This window comes from Lonchura striata, chromosome Z, assembly GCF_050655825.1.
Source record: "Lonchura striata isolate lonStrDom1 chromosome Z, ASM5065582v1, whole genome shotgun sequence".
NCBI lineage: Eukaryota > Metazoa > Chordata > Aves > Passeriformes > Estrildidae > Lonchura > Lonchura striata.
The window spans coordinates 34,234,774-34,250,826 of record NC_140740.1 but is presented as its reverse complement, the minus strand read 5'-3'; the positions used below and the strand labels follow the sequence as shown (position 1 = coordinate 34,250,826).

The window sequence follows — 16,053 nt, the reverse complement described above, 5'->3', positions numbered from 1 at the left end:
GGCTTTTACTAATATAACTAGGCCTGCAGCAGTTTCAAGTTTTAAATGTACAGACACAACAATGCTTCTACTGGTTTAACTTGTTTTGATCAGGGTGAGGAAGGAGAAGCAAAGGGGAACAATACTAGCAAGCGCCCAGTTTTGTCAGGTTAAACAGTATCTATGCTTTTGTTTCCATTTGATTCCATTTTGTAAGAAAAAAAATTGCTTTTGTTCAGATTTTATCAGCAGCTCAGCTTTTTTTTTTTTGAATTTTTTTTTTTTTGGAAGCTGTAGGCTGTGAAAAGGTTGATATTTTTGCATATATTAGTTTAAGAGATCATTTACATATCTCCTAAATTGCATGTGTGTTAATCTTGCAAATCAGGTGAAGGATTTTAATTGTTTAAACACTGGCTATTTTGAGGCTCACAATTTCTGAGTAAAAATTAAAGGTTTAATCAACAGAATTAGGTGGAGGAGCTAATGAATTATTTCAATATATAGCTCTGGAATATACTGTGGCTTGGTGAAGGTAATGAGAGCAATGGCTGTCTTTGAAAACTGCTCTCCATCACTCCTTTCTTGAAAAAAAAAGTTATCCTTGATCATCTGAAGTAGAACAAGTGCTCTGACAAAGGCTGTGTAAATAAACTGAGGTAGGTGATTGAATGCTTGAATGGCAGCAGTAGATTAAAGATTTCCTTTATTTATCATATTTTGCAGTTTGTGATTTGCCATGCATCAGCACTCACTTTTGATTGAGGGAGTGCACATTGTGGTTAGGAGAGTTGATTTTGGGACTGGATGGTGGCCTGCTGACTGCTGTCCAGTTCTTTACTGACTTTGCTGCAGCAGCATTTCTTGTCAGCTGAGGAACAGTCTGATGGAATTCACTTCTCCGTGTGTGCTTTTGAAGTACCGAGCCTGAACTGACACATTTGTAGGCTTAAATACAATAGTCTTCCAAGTCAGGTCAGCCACCTCAGTTTTTGTTTTTTTAAAGTAAACAAATTAGGGAGGAGATAAAAACTAATGATATGTGTAGAGCCTCTGCCTCTTAGGGTTGTTCCTTGGGAAAAGTAGGTTATCAGAAAAACTCTGCTGTGGTAAAAACATTGTTTATTGGAAATAAGTAAAATAGGAAGTTGAATTTGTAACAATGTGATAGACAAAGTTTTGGAGTTATACGGGTTTTGACGGAAAGATTTTCTTCCTTTCGTGTATCTATTTTGTGAAAGTAAAAGAAGCAGTTAAGTTAGTTGTAAGGACACCCATTGTTACTCTTTTTTTCAGGTGGTATCATGGAAAACTTGACAGAACAATTGCAGAAGAACGTCTTCGACAAGCAGGAAAACCTGGAAGTTACCTTATTCGGGAGAGTGATCGGAGACCAGGTTCATTTGTGCTTTCATTCCTTAGTAAAACAAATGTCAATCATTTTAGGTGAGAATTAAGTATTTTATTTTGAATACTGTGATTTATCTACTTTTTGTTTCAGAACACAATAAATTGAACAATAATTGTATTACAATGCAGTATTTTTGACTCTTAATGGTTTCATTGTGCAGCTTTTTACTTGCGTTTGATTGTTTTAAATCATGCTACTTTAAAATTACTTCGTAGGTTGAAGAACCGAAGTGTGAGGAAACCAAAAATATCTGGATAGAGAAGCTTGCCTAAAGTGGTTTGAATAAACTTAAAGTACCATGCAGGTTTCATTTATTCAGTGAAGGAGATTGTTATGTGTCTGTTCCATAGTAATCATTGTAGTTAGCACAATTAAAGTGCTAGTTCATCTGGTTGCTTCTTTAATTCCGAGGGAGAAAAACTCCACCAAAAACAAACACCCCCCCCCACCCCCAAATCAAACAAAAAAAGCCACCAAAATATCCCAAAGCAAGAAACACCAAGAGATTATATGTTTAGTAGTGGAAAGATTTCTGGAAACAGCTTTCAGCGTATGTCCTGAGCATTGTTTTCTGATTCCCGTTGCAGTGCTATATGCTCATGAGCTTGGATTTAATATCTGAAGATTCATCTTTGTATGCATTTTACATTACTTCATGGGAGAGGCAGCTTAATTCAAATTATGTATTAAAAAAATCTATTAGTTAAGAAAATACAGAAATATTAAAAGAATAAACAATTTTGTAAGAAGTCTTCGTTTTGTTAAACTGCTGAAATGGTTGTATGAGCTTTTTCCCATTAGATATTAAATTTTTAAATTGAGTTTCAGGAGATAACTTTGATTGTTCCAAAGTAATTTCTTAAGTTTTAATTTGGATGCTAAACTAACTGTAACAAAATGACTAATTTTCAATGTTGTTTGTTTTCTGCATTGTATAGTCTTGAAGTGTAGTAATTTTTTGTTAAAGTACTTTGCTACTTTTTCAGTTTATGCCTATTATAAAAGGTATATGTTGTGCATGATACAAGTAATAATGCTGTTGTATAGTAGTGCATTATTTCCATTTTCCAGCATGTTCATGCTTACATTTTTAAAAAATTTTCTTTTAGTTCTGACAAATGTACTGTCTTTTTCTGTGAATCAGCACTTTTTTTAGATAAAAAACTGGTGGCTCATAAAATACATATATGAATATTTTTGATAAAATATTCATTAGGTTTATTTATATGTTTACAGAGAGTCTGTAATACTGCATTTTGCTGAATATAGGCACTGTTTTAAGAATTAAACATGATCCTAATCTCCTTTTCTTCAAAAAAAAATTGGTAGCAAAAATTTTTCTAATGTCAAGCTTCTGGTTTTTTTTATTAACAGGATTATTGCTGTGTGTGGAGACTATTACATTGGTGGGCGTCGCTTTGCTTCACTCTCAGACCTTATTGGGTATTACAGTCATGTGTCCTGCTTGCTGAAAGGGGAAAAGCTCTTATTTCCAGTAGCACCTCCAGAGGCAAGTAAAAAAAAAATTCCTGAAGTCTAACTTACTAAGGTGTTTGTAACTTTAATCACTATTTGCATTTTTTTTTTGAAAAAATTTCAGAAAGTTTCCTGTTTTGTATATGCGTACATGGAACTTTAAGGAGTATAAAAATGCATTTTTACTGATACAAAATAGTGATGAAAAAAATCTGTATTTAATAAAATACATAATGAGGAAGATAGAGGTATTGCAGTTATTGCACAATGTAATAACATCATTTTAAGTAGACAGTGAAAAACAAGACATTATTGAGTTCTTGTAATAAAGAACCATCATTGTTCTGTCACATTTTGGATATCTAACAATAGTTCCAAATATACGTCCTGAAGATAACCAAGGTTTCTTTCACATGCCTATCCTTAAAACAACAAAAGTAATTAAAACAAAACAAAACAACAAAAAAAACACTGCAAAATATCCCTTGTAACAGAACCCAAAACCTGAATAATGATGTTTCTGAATGTTAAAATTCTGGACATTACTTTTGCTCGAAGTGAAAAAAATTTAAAGCAAGTGCTCTTAGTCAACAGATTACACATTTCTAGCTGACAGTGGTTTTGAGCTTTGGAAATATAAAAAAGGCAAGGCGGATATAAGTGGTGTTCTTTGCCTCAGAATAGCATAAGGCCGGGGAGAAAGATTCTACAATATAGAATACAGTACAGAGTATAGAGAAAAAACCATGGCTCTTTTTCTAAACTGTAGCCCGTGGAAGACAGAAGGAGAGTTCGAGCAATTCTACCTTACACCAAAGTGCCAGAAACTGATGAAATAAGGTATGTTTGAGTAACAGTAGTAGTTGTGAAATTGTCAAGAGTATTTATAAGTAGTAATAATTTAGGTAGGTGTTCATATGCAATTTTTTTTCAGTTACATCTTAAATTTGACACAGATTAACAGATGGTATCTTGCTGTTCTTTGGTTGGAAATAAGAGTGAGACATTTTGTTCTTATTATATTTGTTTGCATTAATTGAATGGAAGGTACATAAAGGTACATAGAATTAAAATTAGTAATGTTATAATTTTGAAATATGTTTTATGAAGCCCTAGATTTTCACCAAAAGGATACATTTATGTGTCAGAGAATTCTATATGGAAATGCTTTATCTGAGTGTGTGAAAGAAATGAGCTAGGCCTTGTTCTGAACTGAACTATTAGATGTGTAGCTGAGGGAAACAATGCATATCACTGGGAAGAGAAAGTGGACCTTGACTACTTAAGGATGGAAAAAGTGAGTTGGTCAGTAGAAGACCGTTTCCTGGTTACTTGGGATTGATACTGCTTTCTTGAGATCATTGTTTTCCAGATGAAAAAATAGGAGGATTTCAAAGTGGTTTGTGGTGATTTCTAATGTCTCGAATGAGACAGGTTTCATAAACTAGTGTAACACACCAGTTGAATTGGGAATTTTCTTAGGTTTAGTATTATTACCTTAGAATGTAGAGAGGTATGAGAGCTTTATATCCTCATTTGGATAGAAATTTATTCCAAGATTTATAGTCCAGTCTGATCCTTTAAAGTATTATATGTTTTTGTTTTTGTAATTACCTGTTTTACTAAGGTGATAGGACTGGGAAGGGGCTTTCTAATGGCACATTTCAACTAAGGCTTCCTACTATGTGTGAGAACAACAACAAAAATAGAATCCTTTATGTGCCTTATTGCACCTATCAGATTAATAAGAAATAGCATTTTTTTGTTTGCTATCTTAACTAAAATTTTAGGCAATTAGACCTTTTCTACCTGTTTTAGGATAGAGCTGAAATGCAGAGTTGGTATTTGGGTTTTGAGGTCTGTATGGCTAAAATTGTTCTGTTTGTGGCATAGCTGAAAACCAGAGTTCTCAGTTTGTTCTAGATTGAATTAATATGCTTCTAAAGAAATTATGTATTTCAGACAATATTGACTTAAAATTTTAATATCATAGTAAAATATTTCTTAAGTTGGAAGTATTACTGAATTAATTTCAGCATGTCTTCCATGCAGGAACTGTACAGTGATGGAGAGTGCTCTTGTTTGTCACCTGTTAAAGCTGAATAGCAGTTGAATTTATTCTTTGTTTTCAATAGTGATTTGTTGCTGTTTGTTTTTACTGTTAGCCTACTTCAAGTGAGAGCTGTGCCATAGACATTTGCTGTGGAATTTTGAATTGAAATGGTAGTTAATGAGTTTCACTCTTTATTGTTTTTCCTGTACCTTGATGCATCATGAAACATGATCAAAAATTTTGTGCTTCCAGCAATGTAAACTCCCTTAGGCCAGGTTCTGGGTCTGCATTTTGGCCACAATAAACCCTCTGCAGAGCTAGAAAGCTGGCCAATGGAAGTGGACCTGGGGGTGCTGGTCAGCAGCTGGCTGAAGATGAGCCAGCTGTGCCCAGGTGGCCAAGAGAGTCAGTGACATCCTGACTTGGATCAGCAGTGGTATTGCCAGTAGGACTAAGGAAGTGATTCTTTCCCTGTGCTCAACACTGGTGAGGCCACACCTAGAGTATTGTGTCTGGTTCTGGGCCATTCAATTCAGGAGAGACATTGAGGTCCTGGAGTGTGTCCAGAGAAGGATAATGGAACTGGTAAAGTGTCTGGAGTACAAGTCCTATTAGGAGTGGCTGCAGGGCCTCAGCCTGGAGAAGAGGAGTCTCAAGGGACATCTCATTGCTCTCTACAACTCCCTAAAAGAAGAATGTAGCCACGTAGGGTTCATTCTCTTCTGCCAGAAAACAGGATGAGAGGACATTATCTTAAATTCCCCTTTAGTCTACAGCTTTAGGTTGAACAATGGGGGAAAATTTTTCACAGAAAGGGTGGTTAGATATTGAAATGCTGTCCATGGAGGTGGTGGAATCACTGTCTCGGAAGGTGTTTACGGAAAGACTGGATTGCACTTAGTGCTATTGTCTGGTTGACATGTGGTATTTGGTAGTAGGTTGGACTCAATAATCTCAGAGGTAATTTCCAACCTAGTTGATTCTGTGATTCTCTGATTCTGAATGTTAATGCTTCTTACGCTTGTAGCTAATTGCATGGCATATCTGGCAACTGCTTTGTATTCTCTTTGCATCACTTGTCTTCATATGTGAGAACATAATCAAAAGGTATTCCACAACTTACATTATGCAAGGTAATTTTTCAATGAAAGGAATATAATTTTCTTATAGACTACAAAGGTTATTGTGTTGCATATTTGATCTCTCTAGATGAAAGAACAATATTAATGTATTTTAATATTGTTGTGTTATTTTTGTTTTATACATTAGCATACTTTGAAGGTGACAGCACTGAAGTATATATTATATACTAAAAATAAATCAAAGTATGAAAACTTGTATATAGTAGCCACTTAACTGTGAGGAACAATACACCTGTGCTTGTAATATCAGTTCCTGCATTTTTTACTAATAGGTTTTCCCAAATATTTTATGGAAATTATACTCAAGAATTCCTTGTGTTCATTAAACTTGATATTATGAGTGTATCTCTGATTTAAATCTTGCTGTAACCCTCTTCAGTTTCCTTAAAGGAGACATGTTTATTGTCCATAATGAATTGGAAGATGGCTGGATGTGGGTTACAAATCTACGGACAGATGAACAAGGTCTTATTGTGGAAGACTTGGTAGAAGAAGTGGTAAGTAATTTTTGTATTCAAATTTCTTTAATGAATGGGATTTTATTTATAAAGTAATATTGAGCAAAGACTAGTGACATTTAATTGTTTTCTAATTATGTACTTTTCTGAACCTAGTAAATTCATCTAGTAGTTCTAAAAAACTAAAACAAACCTTTAAGCCTAGTTTGTTATCAAAAAATGTTTATTCATGTGTTGTCCAAAGATAAGTGCAAATGAATGGTATGGTAAATTTACTAGGTATTTCCCTAAAATCTACTCTCCTGGTGAAGAATTATTAAATTGCATTTCTTTCTTGCAATTGCCATGAAATGTTCACTAACTGAACATAATGTAATTTTGTATTGTGGTGGATCTTTCTCTTTATTCTAGGATGAAATTTGGGTTAAAAATTTATTGGTGAGAAAAAAAAATATATTTTTTTATAATATCTTCTTACACAGTACATGTGTTTTGCTAATAGCAATGGTACTTGAGATATTTCTTACAGATGACCTGTGTCAGGATGTGAATAGTTAAACTGAAGTGGCAGTACTAGACTGTTGATCTGTAGACTGATAGGTCAGTGGTAGTTTAATGTTAGGAAGGCTGAGAAGGTTGAAACTTTATAAAAAGTTATTACCTGTAATGGATTTGGATCATTAATGAAGTAATCATCAGAAATAACATTTTTGCTGAATTTTCACCTAATGAATGAAGAGGAAAGCTTTCCATAGAGCTGCACTAAGACCTTTAGGTCAGATGTCTAAATGTAATTTTCTTATCTACAGAAGGTCTTAACTTATGACATTTTTTTAAATTGAGTTGTACTGTTGTCACTCACATAATATGTTAATTTTCTCACAGGGAAGAGAAGAAGATCCCCATGAAGGCAAAATGTAAGAATTTTTCTTTTTTTTGTTCGAAAGCATTCATAATGGTTTGTCAAGTTGCACTGTGAGATTTCTAAGTTCTTGAGAAAGTGACCAAAACTATTTATTTTTTAATCTCAAGACTTCTTTATATACTAGTTGCTACAGATGCAGGGATAATTAATAATGAAAAAGTCCTATATCTAGTTACAACTAGTAATAGGTGTGTCTCTTGCTAATGGGTATTGCAGTACTGAAACATTAGATGATCACTTTCAGCCAAAATATGCACAACTGAGTATTTCTTGAACACAGTTGCCTTGGAGATAACAACTCTAAATACTATACCAAAGTACTATTAGAACAGTGTCTCTGTTTGCCTCTTGGGCAAGAGCATAGATTTTCTGCAGGGTAGGAGTGCTCTGCAGAGGAATATGGAGAAGCTGGATCAGTAAGACCAATAGTATGAGATTTCACAAGGCCAAGTTATGGTTTCTGCCCATGGTTCACAACAAGCCCTGCAGTGCTACAGGCTGGAGCAGTGGCTGGAAAGCTACTCAGCAGAAAGGACCAGAGGTGCTGGTCAACAGTGGCTGAATAATAGCCAGTGTGGGCCCAGGAGACCAAGAAAGCCAGTGGCATCCTGGCTTTGCTCAGCAGTGATGTGGCCACCAGGTTGAGGGCCACAGAGGGCCACAGGTTGAGAGTAATTGTTCCCCTGTACTCAGGATTGTTGAGGCCACACCTTGATTTCTAGGTTAAATTTTGGGCTGTCATGGCAAGAAAGATGCTGAAATGCTGCAATGAGTTCAGAGAAGAGAAACAGAGCTGGGGAAGGGTCTGGAGCACAAGTCTGATGAGGGAGCTGGTGGGGCTCAGCCTGAAGAAAAGGAGGCTCAGGGAGAATCTCATTGTACTCTACAGATGCCAGAAAGGAGGTTGTAGCCAGAAGAGGTCTCTTCTCCCAGATAACAAGTTATAGGACAAGAGGAAGCTTGCTCAAGTTGCACCAAGGGAGGATTAGATTGTGTATTAGGGAAGATGCCTTCACTGAAAGAGTTGTCAAGCCTTGGAACAGGCTGCCCAGGGCAGTGGTGGAATTACCATCTCTGGAGGGATTTAGAAGGTGTGTACATGTGGCACATGGGGACATTGGTTTCATGATGGCCTTTGCGGTGCTGTGTTGAGGATTGGACATGATGATCTTAAAGGTATTTTCCAATGCAAAGGATTCTGTTCTTAAAATTCTGTGATTCTTATAGCACTTAAAGTTTGAAGAAAAAGTCACAGGACTCTTTTAAGTTTCCTTCTGTTTGCTTAAATACTAAAAAAAAAAATTAAAATCAAATACAACTTAGAACCAGCAGTGTGTTGATATGTCAGTCTGTTAATAGATTATATTCAAAGTGAAGATGAATGGCAGATAGTTGTGAAAAATGTCAAGTGCCTTGATAACTCACCTGATGTTCTCATTTGTGTGTCATATTTGAGCTTGCCCTTTTTTTGCTGTTACCCACTTTTTAAGTGGCTGGTGGCAGAAAGAGGCATTTCAGTGGTCTACTTGGTTTACGGTGTTCTGCTAGTCAATTTGGCAATATGAATGTCTTCAAATGTGGAAATTTCATATTCGGAAAGGAGCTTGTAGGAGATGTGTGGAGGTTTGATTCTGTGTTTCAGCTGTTGCTTACCTTTCAGAGGAATTCATATTAGTATCTGAAGGTAGTATAGAAAGAAAGACTGAAATTATAAAAGCAGCATTATCTTTAGCTTTCCTCTAAATGCAGAATATTAAGTTGTAGCATGTCAGGCTTTTCTGAATAGTGGTAAGTATCATCCCAAAACTAGGTAGAGGGTGTGAACCTTTGTGGGGAACTACTCTGACACAAGACTTTGGGAAAGTACAAGGTATGAGAACAAAGCAGTTTATATTCATTAATCTAACAAAGCTAGGTTTTGTTTTCATAGCTCTGGGAAACTTGAGTTTGAGGTTTTCTGTGTATAACTTCTTGTTTGAGCTTCGGATTTCATTATTCTAGTACATTGCTAGTACATCAAATAATGCCTATCAAATTATCTACTTTTTGGACAATTCATATCAGTCTCCAAACTTGCTTGTATTTGAACATCAGCTCCAAATGTTTTGTTGAAAGTAATTTATTTATGTACTTATTAGTGTTAGTCTTTTTGTATTGTTGGGAGTAGAGAATCATTAAGAAACATAGACATTGTTTGTCTCATCAGTATATATTGGGTCTTTTTAAATAAAGATTAATTCACTGGTGCCAGAGCCTTGGATGTCACACAGACAAAAAAAGAGATCTGGTAGTCTTGCTTTCTAATTTTTCTCTTAATCTTTGTTAAGATGGTTCCATGGGAAGATCTCCAAACAAGAAGCTTACAATTTGCTGATGACAGGTATGTGTATTTCTGGTGTGAAATACAGTGATAGTGAAATGGCACTAAGTGATCCTGTTAATTTTAAACTGCAGCAAAACTTCCTTTTATGTCTAATCATAAATGAGTGTTTTAGATTCCCCAGTCTCTCTGGGTGTTACCTCAGTGGAATACTACATTGGAAGAAAACCTTCATGGCTATCAGTACTGAGTATGTTCTCAAGTAAAGTTAAACTAATAATTTTTGATTTAATTAGTTTTTAAATTGTTCTATGTGGAATCGGTTATTTCATAAAGCAAAATTTCTTTAAATGAAAACAGTACTTCTGACCCATATTTTTTGATACCCTTCTTTAAATACTGGAACAGAGATTTGAAAATGTTACCAAACTTCTTTTGCATGCTGTTTTAAAGAGATGCCAAAGATGTGTTTAGGTTACAGGCTACAGCTGAACCATTTTTCATTAATTTTGATGGTTTAGTACTAATTCTTCTAGTTTGAGATCACTACTGGAATTTACCTTTATGGGGTTTGTATTTCTTCAAGTGTGCAGTTCTTTCTAGTTTTATGTAGAAATAGATTTCTAAGGGTGTATATATATCACTAAGAAAAATAACGCTGTTATGATGTCTTTTCAGTTGGTCAGGTGTGCAGTTTTCTTGTGAGGCCTTCAGATAATACCCCTGGTGATTATTCACTTTATTTCCGGACCAGTGAAAATATTCAGCGTTTTAAAATATGTCCGACATCAAACAATCAGTTTATGATGGGCGGCAGGTACTATAATAGGTGAGTTCTTGTAGCAAAAAGAATTATGCATATTTTTTGCTTGCATAATTGCTTTTGATAATTATTTACTACTATGGTTTTAAGACTGTAGTTTCCTTTATACTAAATATTTTCCCTAATTGCCATAGTAGTTACTTTTAACTGAGCAGATTCTTACAGCTTAAATAGCCTAAGTGTAACTTGTTTCTCTTGAAGTATTTGTGCTTATTCTGCCAACCAGTTGCTTCACTCTGTAAATTGTGGTTTGAATGGATAATGTGGATCTATAAATTTTGTATAGGTAATTAAGAGAGTACCCTGTTTGAAGCATCTTGGAGGCTTCTACATGTGTTCTTGTCTGTTTGAAAAGCGGAAAATAAAAATGCTGATTTTATCTGAGACAATCAATAGAGTTTTCAAATAATAGAAATGGGTATTTACAAGAAAGGGTAAAAATGCTTTTGTTGTTGTAAAAAGATACTAAGTTACATTGAAATATGTGCATGATACTTGGAGCAGAAATACTGATCAGTTCGTTTAGAGTGAACAAACTTAAGATGCATTTCTTTTGCCATTGGTGCAAAAAAATAATTATTTGTACAAAACAGAAAGAGAAATTATGAGGTGTTTCCCCTTTTATGGGAGAAACTATCAGTACACCTTCATCTTTGATAGTATTTTTTTAGAGTAGTTGTATCTGGAAGATTCTTCAGTAGTGAAAACTCACTTATCCTCCTTAAACAGAAGTCATTGCCTGCCTTTAAAAAAACCAGCGTTTTTCCAGTCCTGCTCACCTAGAACCAGGGCATTCTTACCCAAATAGAGAATTTCTGTCATTTCTGAGTGGGTAGAGATTCAGCAGCTGGTGTGTCTGAGAAAATGTCAAGATCTCCTCACTAAGTTCAGTGGACTTTTTCATATGACTTTACTCACATGATGCTGTGAGGCTAAATAATTGGATCCTGATGAACCTATGCCCATTTCACACCCAGGCTGCTTGAATACTTTCTTCATTAATCAGTCTGGCCTCTAGCCATCCAGACGGAAAACCAGGCTAGCTGCAGGGGCAGCCTTTCATGAAGGTAAATGCTGATTTCTAGTTGTGAGGAGGATGATAGGCCAGGACCCCCCGACCCTTGGTGATGTCAAATTAATCAATTTAGCAGAACTCTTACTAGTCTCAGATGGGTTTGTAGCATTAAACAGTACACTTTCAGAAAGATACTACATTGTTATTGCTTAAGATTATTTTGTAATAGAGTGCTGGATTCACTTGGTGTGTAGATTACATTTGTCTGAAAGAGATTCTATACAGCTAAACAGAAAACAAGATTTTAAAGTTAAGCAACAATAAATTATGACAAAGTGCTTTAAGAATTTCTTTTAGTATTTTGGTATGTAGTTCCCAGACATCTTCCTTAGTGTCAAAGAAAATGTTTATTTTTGTTGTACGTTTGGGTTTTTAGGATGATATTCAGTTCAAATCTCTTGAGTGTATGCGGGTGGTAAATTTGCTGAATGTTCAAACATATAATGAAGAAGGCAGCCTTTAGGTGCTCTATCAAGGCTTGGAATCCTAGTCTATATGTTACTCTAACTATAGAAGGAGTTTTTAAATACAACTGAGTTTATTCTTCAGCCTGTATTACAACACTGCAGAAATTTTGCAGGCACCTGCTCCTTGCATTGAGGATGGCATTTTTAATCAAGGAAGTAGATGGTGCATTGAAGGTCAAGGTATTCGTGATTTGATGACTGAGAAAATTCATAAAATGTTGTTTGATTGATTGATTAGAAAATGTTGGTAGTAGTTATTCAGCCTGTGAAATATAATGAATGAGTTATTGTTTTTTGTAGTGTGACACAGTTGAAATTCTTACGTAGTAAACAGCATATACAGACAGCATCTCAGCAAAAATTGAAATTACTTGATTTCACTAAAACTGAAAGAAACATTAATCTCATTTTACATATCTGAAAAATAAAAGTACTCGTAGGAAGGTAACTTTTGTCCAGATCATAGCTTCAGAATAAAACAGAAAAGCCAACCAAGATACCTAGACATAGCTTTATTTATAAGTTTTTGAGATTTTTTTTTCAGTATCAGCTATTGTTCCTATGTTGCATATATGCCGTATTTGTATCTTTGCACACACAGCTGAGTATGCATGAACTGAGAAGTCACACTATATTTTTATCTATTTAATTACTTAGCTCTTTTTCTAGATGGATATTTTGCATGTAAATGATTAATTTCCATTGATGTCCCTGTTACTACAGTTTAAATTTCAGTAGTGTGAAAATAAATTAGAGAAATTTAAATGCCTTGAATTTCAGCTTGTATGTGTCGCTAATTCTCTCCTGAGCCTTCCAAGTGCAATTCCAGTCTGAATCTGATGAGTAGAATGAATACTTCCCTGTAAAGGAGTGCTGCTGATAACAAATATCAGTATGATATCATTATGATGTCCAGTCATAATCTGTATAAGCCCTGCTACAAACATTTTCTGTTTTCTATTCCCATGCTCCTAGAAAGAGATTGCACTTCACTCAGAGTATGCCCCATTCCACTTAGCTGATTACTCTAGGACTTGGACAATCATTGCCAATGAAATAGCAATTTTTCAGTGTGCTTGGAAAGCAGGTAATGCACATGTACTACCTGAATGTGGAAAGTGCCATGTCCTCATTTGACATTTTAAGAAAGTCATTAAAATACTTTGCAGAGTTTAGGATTAATACATTCTGAATGCAGTTTTGTGAACTTTCTTGACTTCAGTATATTAGTAAATCCTCATTCCTTTCAAATAAGATTATAATGATTAACACTTGATTTTATTAAAACTTTGTGGGAACATCTTATGTGGTTCTATGGAAAAGCAGATTCTCAAACAGTGGAAAAATGAGTGTGTTTAAACTTTCAATATTCTTTTTCTTATTCTATAGTATTGCTGACATCATTGAGCACTACAGAAAAGAACAAATTGTTGAAGGATATTACTTAAAAGATCCAGTTCCAATGCAGGTAGGATTTAGTCTCTGAGCCTTTGATGTTGAAGTCACAGACTGAATCACTATGAAATCAATTTATGAATTAAATTACAGCAGAGATACCAGTGGTAGTTAAACCCAGTAGACAGTCATCAACATTTCCAATGTTTTCAGCTCGTCTGTTTCTTTTATACATACACTTAATGAAGTCTGGCTTGTAGTCAACAGAAAGTATGGTAAGTTCTGTCTATGCTGTGAGGTGTTCGACTTTCACCCTCTGCCTCTAGCTTTTTTCCTGGGCTTATGCTTTGGTTTAGTCACATATTAAAGGGAACCAGTCTGCTCTTCTCTCTTCTGTGTCTGAGTTTTTCTTCTGTCACAGGAAACCTATACACACTGAAAAACTTCAGGAGTGATTGCAGGGCTGGGACTGCAGCACTTGTTCTGAAGCACACTTGCCCCATAGCAGAAGTTGATGCTAAGATATTACCAGTAATAAGTATACCACATCATTTAGCTTTTCATGAGCTTATAGCTAGTTATAAAATTTATGTGCCTATTCTTTTCTTTTTCTGTTCCCAAGCTTTCCCGTTTCAGTGGAAATCAGAAATTTGCTCTTCCTGTCCTCCCTAAAGAGAATTGCAGTCAATTCATACGCCATTGTGGGATCTTTTTTATTAGATGAAAGCATTGCCTCTCTTCACCAGTGTAAGCAACACAGAAGCTGATCCTGTCTCTTTGTAATGTTTTCATAATTGCCTTGCTCCTACCAGTTTTGGTGTGAGCTCACCTTTCTTGAACATGTACCAGAACAACTTAGAATAGTACCATGTTATGCATAATTCCCTTTCCCTGTGGAAAGCACTTAACGAATATACATGTAATTTTCTGTTGTGGGTTGATCCTGGTGAGCTGCTAAGGATTTGCACCTTTGTTTGCTCATTCCCTATTCCTATGGAATGAGGCAAAAGCAAAAAAACTCCTGGGTTGAGATAAATACTGTTTTATAAGAAAAGGAAGGGGCAATATAAAGGCAAACACTCAGCACCTCTCACAAGTAGACTAATGCCCAGCTGCTCTCTGAGACCTCCCTGTGCCCACACGCTTATTGCTGATGATGATGTTATGTGGCAGGGAATGTCCCTCTGATCAATTGTCATTGTCTGTCCTGGCTATTTCTGCTCCCAGCATATTGTCCAGCAAGCCACCTCACTGTGGAATGGGACATAGTGGGAAATAGAGAAAGTCTTGAGGCTGTGCAGGTACTAATCAACAAGAGCCAGAACACTGGTATGTTACCAATACCGTTTCAGTCACAAAACCAAAACGCAGCACCTTAGGGGCTGCCATGACAGAAGTTAAGACCATCCTGGTGAGACCAGTATGTTAGGATAGCCAACAGTATCACAGCCCAGTCCTCCAATGAGTGACTCAGCTGTTCATGTCTCATTTTCTGTAAGTATCAACAGGTGTAACTGCTGTGTTGCATTAAGAGATGTATTCCTTGTTATTGCAGTCTTTCCTATACTGCTAATTGGGTTTTGTCCTTGGTGCTTCCCCATTGTTTCCTGCTGTTAACTTGTGCTCAGTAATGTGCTTGGGTTAGAAAGCAAATAGGAATTCTGAGACTGCTCCTTGGAAAACTTAATCAGTAACTTTCTTCATTATACCTCTTTAATAGTAGCAGCAATTCTTCATTTTAACTTTTCACATACACTAAACTTACAGTTTCTGTATTAATAAACTCTGCATTGACTCATTTTCCATGTGAGAGTACTTCCGATTCTTTTAACCTAGCCAAATACTCTTGTGACTTTATTTGAAAATTTAGTGTTCAGTGGTGCATTTAATGTTCAGCTTTACCTCCCTTCCATGTAGTACCATACTCTGTGTTTTTGAGGAGGAAAAAGAATTTAGAAGTTTTGCATCAGTTTAGAGTCAATCTGATGGAATTCCTATGTGTAATATGATATTTGTTTAAAAGTATTTGTCACTAGAATGTCTTGTTTTGTGCACTACTCCTTGTGCACTTACGTTACAGACATTATCTTGCCAATCAGGTTATTATTATCATATGTGACATTATATGTTATAATTTCATAACATATGGATTGTTGGTCCTGTAATTCCTGTTAGTATTACAAAAATGTTTTTCATCTTGCTATTGTTGTTTTGATCAAAATCATAATTCTTGCAGATATATGCACAAGAAGAAAAATAGAATATTATGTAAGAACCAATTCATATGTGTCTTTTAATCACAGTGATGTCCTTACTACGTTATAGTCTTACTTTTCTTCTTTTTTACAGCTAAAGAGCTTTTGTTCATCTTACTTAGTAAGGTCACACCTGGCTTGGGTTTTGGTCATATTTATTACTCATGTTTCTAGATACTACCATTTTTGTGGGAATTAATTTTTTTTCTGTTTCTTATTTCTTCCTTTCTTCTGTTGTCCTGAATTTTGCTCATTTATAATATGTGAGTTCTAA

The 16,053-nt window shown here is 35.4% G+C and overlaps 1 protein-coding gene across 1 annotated transcript in view; it reads left to right on the top strand.

Moving 5' to 3' along the window:
- RASA1 (RAS p21 protein activator 1) overlaps positions 1 to 16,053 on the top strand; it is a 52,698-nt gene that overhangs the window by 13,517 nt on the left and 23,128 nt on the right. Inside the window, exons 2-9 of the mRNA XM_021546209.4 lie at positions 1,276 to 1,425; positions 2,765 to 2,900; positions 3,636 to 3,706; positions 6,441 to 6,558; positions 7,405 to 7,436; positions 9,772 to 9,824; positions 10,443 to 10,593; positions 13,519 to 13,597. Coding sequence (XP_021401884.1) covers positions 1,276 to 1,425; positions 2,765 to 2,900; positions 3,636 to 3,706; positions 6,441 to 6,558; positions 7,405 to 7,436; positions 9,772 to 9,824; positions 10,443 to 10,593; positions 13,519 to 13,597 — 790 coding nt within the window. The remainder of the gene's footprint in view (positions 1 to 1,275; positions 1,426 to 2,764; positions 2,901 to 3,635; positions 3,707 to 6,440; positions 6,559 to 7,404; positions 7,437 to 9,771; positions 9,825 to 10,442; positions 10,594 to 13,518; positions 13,598 to 16,053) is intronic.